This window comes from Calonectris borealis, chromosome 1 (genome assembly GCF_964195595.1).
Source record: "Calonectris borealis chromosome 1, bCalBor7.hap1.2, whole genome shotgun sequence".
Lineage (NCBI taxonomy): Eukaryota > Metazoa > Chordata > Aves > Procellariiformes > Procellariidae > Calonectris > Calonectris borealis.
In genome coordinates, this window is record NC_134312.1 from 150322510 (window position 1) to 150332844 (window position 10335).

A 10335-nucleotide genomic window follows, 5' to 3' on the forward strand; every position below is an offset into this window, starting at 1 on the left:
ATGTTAAGATTTTCCTTTGCACTGACTCCACTAAGCCCCGCTCTCCACTAGTCTATTATTTTCACCAAAATATATGAAAATTTATGCAAATGAAAATCAGCACTAACTGTTCTCCCCTTGTTATACTTTGGATTTTTTTCCAGACAAAACAATCACACTCTGCAAGGGAGGGGGTGGGAAGAGTTGGGGAACTAAGTTGGTTGGTTTTTTTTTTCCTTTAAATAAAAGACATTACTGCAGCTCGAGCTTTATTTTTTGTTGTCGCTGTTATGAGGGTGTACATTTTTTTTTTTATTTCGGGGGGATTTCTGCCCCCCCTTCCTTTTTTATTAAGAAAGTAGATCTGTTTGCAGAGGCGCTATCACGTTTCATCAGGCCACCTGAGACGGCTTTTGAAAGCGTGTACTGTGAAATTCATAGCAGTAATTTAGACAAAATCCTCACTGTATATTAATGAAAGACGGCCCCATGGCACCGTTCCTATCCTCCCCATTCAGTGTAAACAAAACCACGAGACTCACTCGGTTTTTGAGCCTGATCCAAGCAAAATCGGCTGGAAAGGAAAACATGGGGTTCTGGCACTGACTATTCAAACGTCTGCACCTGGAGATCTCAGATTTATTCAATGAAATCTGTGTTGGATCTTTTATGTATAAAAAAGAAACCTTTGGAGGACGCATGGGAACAAAAAAAAAAATATATAATCGTTATGTTTGGGGTTTGGTTACCCGTGCCCTTCATATCCCTACGCTTCACTTTAATGGTTTTTCTAAACCTACCTACCCTGGTATTTTTCGCCGTGCCAGCCGGGGGCTGGACGCAGCCCTGAACACCGGCTGCTGGGCGGCCGGCAGGGATCGCTCGGCGGGAGCGGAGGGGCGCGGAGGGGCGCGCAGGGGCGCGGACGAGGGCGCTGCGAGCGGGACGCGGCTCGCCGACCCCCCGGGGCCAAATTCTTCAGCGGGCGGAGGAGGGGAGCGGAGCGGGGCTGGCAAGGCCAGGCGGGGAGATGGCGACGCTCCCTATTTTAATGCCGGCACTGCGCGTGTTTTCCCTGCGCCGGGCCCCCGCTGGGGAAGCGTGCGTGGGGCGGCGGTCCTTAGCCGCGCCGTGTCCCCTGGGTGTCCGAAGGGTGTCACTGCACCGCAGTCCCCGAGGAGCGCTCAATTTGCCCTTGTTTTTGTTGCCACTTTCTCTTTTTCCGCGGTTCGCTGGGGTTGCCTGCGCGCAGCCTTTCCGCTCGGTCGCATCTCCCCCCCCGCTCCCCCGCCTGCCCCCGCCCCCCTTAACTCTTTCCGCTGGACGAGGAATAATACAGCGTTTCACGCCGCGGGGCCGGCTCCCCGCGAGAAACCGCGGCTCGCAGGGCGAGCCCGGCCGCCGCCTCCCCCGCCGACGGGGCGGCCCTTCCCCGGGGTTGCCGGCCCGGCCTCCCGGCGTGACGGCTGCGGGCGGGCGGGCCCCTGGGCGCACCCCGGGGTGCGGGGACGGACAAAGTGGGGGGGGGCGGGGCGGGCGGCGCGGGGGCAGCTCTGGGTGCCGGTGCGGGCAGTGCCGGGGGCGGGGGGATGCGTGTGCACGGCGGTGGCATCCGCGCCGCTCCCACCCCCGCCCGACTTCGGCGTCGTTATTGTTGTTATTATTATTATTGTTATTATTAATTATTACCGCCTGCCCCCCCGCCCGCCCCTGCCCGAGCGGCGAGGTGCGTGCATCTGCCGGGCAGGAAGAGTTAAGAGGCGGAGGGAGAGGGCAGGGAGGGCGGGGGGGAGGAGGGAGGGGAAAGGGAGGAGGGAGGGAGGGAGGGAGGGAGGGGAGGGGAGGGGGGGGTGACTTCCAGCTCCGACGCCACTTTGCCTAAATTAAAAAGCAGCCAATCGGAACGGCCGGAAGGGGGGCCGCGCGGCCGGCGGTGGGCTGTCCGTCACGGGGCGAACAGCCAATCGGCGGGGGCGGCGGCGGCCGGCTTCCTCGCGGCGGGGCCGGGCGGTGGCGGCGCGGGCGGCGGCGGCGGCGGGCAGACGGCGGGAGGGAGGGAGGGAGGGAGAGGAGGGAGGGAGGGAGGGAAGGAGGGGAGGGCGCGGGCACGGCCCGGGAGAGGGAGGCGGGGAGAGGCGAGCGGCGGGACTCCGGCATCGCCAGTGCGCGCTGCCAGCCCGGCAGCCAACTTCCCCGCCGGAGTTAGTGTATAAAGGATACCATATATGCACACACACATACACACACCTCTCCACCAAGGCGCTCCTCCTCCGCCTCCTCCCTCGACCAACTGCTGGAATTAAAATAAAAAGCAAAACAAACACCAAAAAAAAAAAAAAACAACCAAAAAACAACAAACCAAGCGAGAGAGCGAGCGAGCGGGAGAGGGAGAGAAACAATTCGCGAGGTAACGAGAAATTTCAACTTTTTTTTTTTTTACTTCTTTCTTTTTTTTTTCCAACCGCCTGAAGGAAAGGTAGGGAGAAAAAATGTCTTTCCCAGAGCGTGACTCTAGCAAGAAGGCTCCGACAGGACTCTTGTTTCAAAGGGGACAAAGTGCTCCAGCAACAGCACAACTTTGAGAAATGCATCATCACCACCATCACCACCATCATCATCACAGGAAGTTTTCTTAGGACACCAACAAAACTTGCAAATAAAAGAGCAAAAGGAGACCGAGGAGCCGAGGAGACAGAGAAAGAGAGAGAGAGAAAGAGAGAAAAAGGAAAATATACCCCCCCACAAAGCCTTAAAGGAAGAAGAAAAGGAAAAGTTTCGCCCTGAGAGGGGAAGGCTGCGAGGTGGAGATGTACTCCTAGGGGAGCGGAGGGGAGAAGGCACGGGGGCTTTTGGATCCCCCCCCTCTTTTTCGCTTTTTAGCCTTTGTTTGGTTTCCTCCCTGCGAGCAGCGAACTCGGGCGAGAAGGCGGCGGAGGAAAAATATATGTACAGCTAAACATTTCTCTTTTTTTGGGGAAAAAAAAAAAAGAAAAGCCAAGCGATAAAAAAAAAAAAGGCGAAGCGAGAGCCGGCGACGGCCAAGAGCGCGCCGCGGAGCGGAGCGGAGCGGAGCGGAGGCAGGACGGCCGGCGGACGGGCGGAGGAGAGCGCGCCGCGGAGCGCTAGCAGGTGAACCCCGCGCCCCGGCGCCCCGGCGAGGCTGGGAAGGCGGCGGCGGCGGCGGCGGCGCGGGCGGCGGCCCCGGCAGCGGCCCCGGCAGCGCCGGGCAAGGGCGCTCGCGGCGGGCGCCCGGCAGCCGGCGGCGGCGGCGGCGCGGCGGCGGCGGCGGCGCGGCGGGGGCGAGCGGCGGGCGGCGGGCGCGGGATGGCCGCGGCCACCTCTAACCCCTACCTCCCCGGCAACGGCATCCTGGCGGCCGGCTCCATCGTCCACGCGGACTCGGGCGGCGGCGGCGGCGGCGGCGGCGGCGGCATGCAGCCGGGCAGCGTGGCCGTCACCTCGGTGGCGGGCGGCTACCGCGGCGACCCGGCGGCCAAGATGGTCCAGAGCGACTTCATGCCGGGCGCCATGGCCGCCAGCAACGGCGGCCATATGCTGAGCCATGCCCACCAGTGGGTGACAGCCCTGCCCCACGCCGCCGCCGCCGCCGCCGCCGCCGCCGCCGCCGCCGCCGAAGCGGGCTCGCCCTGGTCCGGCAGCCCCGTGGGCATGACGGGCAGCCCCCAGCAGCCGCCGCCGCCGCCCGACGTCAAGGGCAGCGGCGGGCGCGACGACCTGCACTCGGGCGCGGCGCTGCACCACCGGCCGCCCCACCTGGGCCCCCCGCACCAGGGGCACCCGGCGGCCTGGGGGGCGGCGGCGGCCGCCCACCTGCCCTCCATGGCCGGCGGGCAGCAGCAGCAGCAGTCGCTCCTCTACTCGCAGCCCGGGGGCTTCACGGTGAACGGCATGCTGAGCCCCCCCCCCGGCGGGCAGAGCCTGGTGCACCCCGGGCTGGTGCGCGGCGAGACGCCGGAGCTGGGCGAGCACCCCGGGCACCACCACCATCACCACCACCAGCACCCCGGGCACCACCCGCCGCACCACGGCGGCGTCAACAGCCACGACCCGCACTCGGACGAGGACACGCCGACCTCCGACGACCTGGAGCAGTTCGCCAAGCAGTTCAAGCAGCGGCGGATTAAGCTGGGCTTCACCCAGGCCGACGTGGGGCTGGCGCTGGGCACCCTCTACGGCAACGTCTTCTCGCAGACCACCATCTGCCGCTTCGAGGCCCTGCAGCTCAGCTTCAAGAACATGTGCAAGCTGAAGCCTTTGTTGAACAAGTGGCTGGAGGAAGCCGACTCCTCCACGGGCAGCCCCACCAGCATCGACAAGATCGCCGCCCAGGGCAGGAAGAGGAAGAAGCGGACCTCCATCGAGGTGAGTGTCAAGGGGGCCTTGGAGAGCCACTTTCTGAAATGCCCCAAGCCCTCCGCCCAGGAGATTACGAACCTAGCGGACAGCCTGCAGCTGGAGAAGGAGGTGGTCAGGGTTTGGTTTTGCAATCGGAGGCAGAAAGAGAAACGGATGACCCCCCCGGGGATCCAGCAGCAGACCCCCGACGATGTCTACTCCCAGGTCGGCACCGTCAACTCCGACACGCCGCCCCCTCACCACGGACTGCAGACCAGCGTGCAGTGAGGGGCACCGCGGGCGGGCCGGGGGCGCGGGGGCAGCGCGGGCCGGGCCGACCACCGCCGCCGGCACCGGCATCAGCACCGGCACCGGCACCGGCACCGCCGCGCACACCCGCACGCTCACACAGACACACTCACACGCACGCACGCACGCACACACACACACACACACACACGATCCAGGCTCGTTCAGACTGCTTGTGTTTATATATATATGGATATATGCGTGCATCTATATATATATAAGATCGATACCAATAGGGAGTGGTGGAGAAGGTCGATCCGAGCGAGAGCGTTTAGACCGTGTTGGGAAAACGGGGTGGAGATGCGTAATGCACCAAAACTGCAGATGTGCCGGGGGTTGGTTGTGGGGAGAGGGCTTGGGCGGGTGGGCTTGGGCTTTTTTTTTTTATTATTATTATTATTATTATTTTTATTCTTCACTCTCCAAATTAGCCCCCTCTCGCAGCGAGGAACACCACTGATGTCTGCACCTCTTCTCTCCCCTCCTCCCCCCCTCCCCGCACTCTCCCCCCTATCCCCAAAAGGGCTCTCTTCTATGAATCACGGAAACTTTTTTTCTCCTTTCTCTCTCCCTCTTTTTTCTTTTCTTTCTTTTTTTTTTTTTTTTTTTTTTAATGGGAGCAATCCAAAAAAGGGAAGCAGAAGCAAAATAATCTGGTTAATCAGAGGGTGCCTGCTGCATTCCAGCACCCTGTTTTTCTTGGCCAAACCGTAGAATTTTGGTGCAAGGCAGAGACATCCACTCTGAAAACATATATATCTATATATCTATATATTCTGCAAAAATGAAAGGGGCCACTTTTTCCAGGAAAAAAAAAATATGCACACAGCACTAAAAACAAGCAGACTGCATAGGGAAGCAAATACATATATATATATTTATCTATATATATAGGTATAGCTATAGAACAAAAATATGGAAATAAATGCCCGCACGCTGAAAAACTGACCCTGAGGAGAAAGGGGGGAGGGACAGGCGCCGGGGGGAGGGTGGGAGAAGGAGAGGTTGTTGGTCCCTAAAGTTCGAGCTCTGTAAGAAGGACTTTGCATGAATTAAGGGAACCAGCGAGAGAAAGGGAAATAATTTAGGGCTGTCAAAGTCCTGCTCCTGACGGCTGCCAATCATCATGGAAGAGTCATTAAAAAAAAAAATCCACTGCTAATATTTTTTTTATTAATATTTTTATTTTTTATTTCTGGACTGATTCAGATAAAGGGATTTAGAAGGACTGAGCATCTGCAGCTGCACTTATCTGAACTTCTCCTCTCCTAAATCCGTTGCCAACTTTGATTGAATGGGTGCTGTGGATGTGATTATATAATACTGCCATTTCCAAGCAGTGTTTTTGGTAGGTTTTAATAAACAGACTTTTCAAAAAGACGGCAATATAGAATTGTTAGATCCGTTGTTGATCTAAAAAAAATTTGCTTTATATTTTCATTAAATGACTTCTTTTAATATTTTATTCAGAATACCTATGAACTGCTGCAAAACGGTAATTTATTTTTTCCCCAGATCTTGTATTACGTGTTTTTTTCAGACGAGCACAAATCAAAATGAAATGAAAATATGGACAGTTGTTAGGTAATAAGGGTATCTTTTGATGTGATAATTTGATTGTAATTTAATTTGAGTAGTGATTCCGTAAGAGCTGATTGAGAAAATAAATTTGTTAGAATGAAATAGTCTGTGTCTGATGCATAAACGCTGTGTCGGAAAAAAAAAAAAAAAAAAAAAGTTCTCTGAAGGGAAATCCTGCAAATGCTCTGAAGTGAGAGGAATGCCCAGGGCCCGACCCGCTCGCTGCTCGCCCCCTGTGCTCCCCGGCGGTGCCGCCCTCCGGCATCCCCGCCGCGGGCTGCTGGGCGCCCGGCTCGCCCTGCGCCCGTCCCTCCGCCGGGCCAAGTCCACCGCCTCTTCCATCAGCCCAGGGACCCCCTGTCGCGGGGAAGGAAGGCGAGATCAGAGGCCGCGGAAGGCCACCTTCTCCCAGAAAGGGCCGTGCCGGTTTGGTTTGGGCTGGCACCCGGGTGCGGGCGATGCCCGAGCCTCCCCGCCGACCGGGGGTGGCCGATGCGGAGAGCAGGGAGGTTTCCTAAAGTTCAGCCTGGTTTTCTCTCTTTTCAAACCGAGGCTTGGGGGGGAGGGGGGCTAAGCTGTCATTTATTTTGACGCATTTTATGTCTGTGTAAATATTTGTATTTAATTTATCTTTATAATTTAAGGATAAAGTACTTCTTTTTTTCCAAAAGGATATATAGAATAATACTTTCAGCATCCTACGTGCGGTCTGCCTAGTTCACCGTTTCTGTTGTTGCTGTTGTTGTTGTTGTTTTAGGGTTTTTCTATGGGGTGTGAAGTGGTGTAGTCTAGGTTTCTCCTCCACTCTGCCATAGCGCTGCCATACCTCCTTTGCAAACACACGCGTGTGTTAGTAACGTCGGAGATGCCAATAGATGCACTAGCTAGCCTGTCATATTTACCCGCTATAATTTATTGCAATATAGGGACAAGTGAATGACCGTTTCAACTCTCTTCATTTTGAAGCGGGGAGGTTGTGGGAACTAGAGAGCTGCATCTGACGCCTCCACCCGCCCCCACTGATAGTCTACCGGAGAATAAGGTTTTCTTTTACGACCCATCTCGTCCGTGGCTCCTTCCTCACCTTCCTCTCCCTCCCCCCGTCCGCGCCCCCCCCCCCTTGCTTCTCCACGTGCTGTTGAGGCAGGGGTTAAACCTCCAGAAAACTGCTGTAGGAACAACAAACGTTTCTTCCTTTCAGATAGGCCTTGTGTCAGTCCGTAAATCAAAGCCAACCTGAGAGCCGTGCACCGGGATGTGTTATTTTAACGCCAGCTCGTAGTAAATATCACCGTCGGTTTGATTTGTGAAATCCGAAAGGCCCCACTGACACGGAGGAAAGGGGGAGGGGGGGGAAGAAGGGGGGGGGGGGGGAACAACCCAACAAAGGGGAAGAAAACCCGAAAGGGTAAAGGACGGTCTTTCTTTTGTTCGTTTCAGCAAAAGCTCCTGGCTAATTTTGCAGCTCGGAGGGGAAGGGCCGGGCGCAGGAGGCCGGCGGGCAGGCGGGCAGCGCCGGGCTCCTCGCCGGGCGCCGGCTACCGTGAACGCGTGAGGTGGGATCCTGTTTTTCACACATGAAGGGGAGCGGTTTGTTAGACACGGAGAAGGTCTATTTAAATTTCGGAGCGGTGTTTGGTTACTGGATTTGGATGGCAACAAAGAGCTAACGTTAGGCTTCACACTGGTTTCTATGAGAAGGCAACCTTGGCGGGTTGCAGCCTAAGAAAAGCCGGGGTTTAGGCTGGAGCAGTAACCTTTGGTCGGAGGGACTGGCAAAACCTGCCCGTTCCGTGAACTTGTTATGCACAAAAAGTGAGGTCGTGGGCGCTCCCCCCCCCCCCCCCCCCCCGCTTCCCCCTCCCTCCCCCGAGAAACTGAACCCTTTGAATGTATTTGGGAATTTCAGGGTTGTGAGTCTGTGAGATAACAAGAGGTAGATAATAACTGAGAGGGTTTGCGCTAAGGGTTATGTTGTTACACGTGTAAATAATGAAAATATTGTTATATATCGCCAGATCTCTTAATGAATTTAGTAATTGTATTCATTTATAATATCAGTGTTCTGTGCTCGGTAACTGAGTCGGCATCATTTTCCTTACTTTTTTTTTTTTTTTGTCTCTTTTTTTTTTTTTCCTGCCTAAAGGAAAGCCAAATGTTTTACAAAGTTATGTTTGATCAGTCTGGGTAATCCCGAGATGTGATTATTTATAGTTTACATTTTCATATCCTGCGGTCCTCTACTACGCCCCAGTTTTCTCACTCACATCCCATCCTTCCCCCGTCGAGTCTGTACACAATAAATCATTTTCAGGTGTATTTAAAATAGTCATCTAACTGCTGTTGATCTGCATATTTTCCGGAATTTAGCAAAGAGCTCTACCTTGGTTTAAAAACGCAGCGGTTCCTATCGGATCTTTACAGAATCCTTATGCTTTAATGTAGTGACTCGTGTTTGCACATTACAATGCTCATGACTTGTTTTGTATGAATGGTTTTAAATGGAACGTTTAGAGAATAATTGGTTCTAATATGAAATGCGGTATATACTATTGATAATTTTATCAATAAGTGTAATATTTTAAATAATTTTAACAATTAAATTTGTTTTTTTAAATTATATATTTGTAAAATATTTATCCTGTTGAAAGCAACAATATATTGTTGTATTTATTCGTTTATTTTTGTAATAAATGATCAACACCTTCAAGCGACAGCAAAAGCGATACTTCTATATATTTACACAGGGATACCTTTTTGAGGCGCAGAGGTGCTTGTTCCGATCTGCGCGAGAGTGTAAAGATTACGCCTGTGACTGGCAGGCTGCAGGACCAAGCTGTAGGCGTGAGCTTCTTCGCCACATGCACTTCAGTTTGCTTAAGTTCCAGGGTAATTAATCAAACTCTAAAAGGGATGCAACAAGTCCCGGCCTCGGAGGCAGGCGTGGAGCGAGCGCTTTAGGACAGGGACCGATCTGGCTGAAACCAGGGATGGCGAGGAGCTCGGTGGCCTGTGGCGAGAGGGACGGATGGAGCGAGCGGAGGAGGTGCGGGGAGGTGCTCACCCCCTCGGTATTTTCAGTTGCAGTTTGGAATAATGGAGCGGGCGCAGCCCTCAATAGGCGGCGGGAGAGCGGGGGGAGAGGCAGCCGGCGACCCCGCGGTATCAATGACACAGCGGTAGGGAGCTTTTTTGGCTGAGAGGCTTTGGCGAGACAAAAAGCTAAGGGGTGAAGGCCGAGCGGGGGAAGGCTCGCCGCCCATCCTGGCCTCCCCGACGCCAAAGGAGCAGCCGGGGCCGCGGGGGCGAACACGGGGCCGCGCCGTCGGGGCCGCGCCGGGACCCGGCACCCCCTCGCCCGTCCCCCCCTTCGCCGGGGGCGGCTGTGGCGGAGCCCGGGCCGCGCCTCGCGCGGGGAAACGGGGGCGCCGCGTTTCCCCACGCGTGGAAGGCCAGTCCGGGGCAGCGCCGACGGGGCGGCCGCCGGCGCCCGGCCGCGCTCCCTCCCCGGCGGGGCGGCCCGGGAGGCGGAGCGACCCGGGAGGGGCGGCCGGGCCGGTGCTCCCGGCGGGCGGCGGGCCGTCCCGGGCCAGCGGGCGGCCCGGGGGAGGCGGCGGGCGGGCTGGCGGGGCGCGGCGGGCGGGCGGCGCGGTGCCGCGGCGGCAGCTGCTGCGGGTCCCACAAGTTGTTTTCCTCGTGGCGACCATTCAGCAAAACGCAGGATCCTTTCTCCAAGATTTAAATTTCGCGGATGAATTACCATACAGCGGTTGCTTAGCAACTAAATTCAAGCCGGGCTAAGAATATGCAAGCTTTTTGTATTCTCATTAATAAAAATGCCACTCTGACACAGCAACCTGACTTTGGATCACTGCAACTTCTGTAAAAGCCATAGGAGAATACAAACCGGCTCCTCCATTTAATTACAGATCAGAGTGGCTTGAAATGTGATGTTTTGTTAATCTATCTTCCTAAAAGCGATGTAAAAAATAACGGCTTTTCAAGAGCAGTGGAAAACTACTTTTTTAATGGAGCTGTCTCCTGGTGCTACTGATGACTGTAAAGCGAAACCTTTTTCTGAGTCACACTTTCAAGTAGCATCCCCCCTTC

At 55.5% G+C, this 10335-nt stretch overlaps 1 protein-coding gene across 1 annotated transcript; it reads left to right on the forward strand.

Annotated features, from left to right (window-relative positions):
• Window positions 1–3303: 3303 nt before the first annotated feature.
• POU3F3 (POU class 3 homeobox 3) lies at window positions 3304–4623 on the forward strand. Its single transcript, XM_075136085.1, has one exon. The coding sequence runs from the start codon at window positions 3304–3306 to the stop codon at window positions 4621–4623; it is 1320 nt and encodes a 439-aa protein (XP_074992186.1).
• Window positions 4624–10335: the final 5712 nt, after the last annotated feature.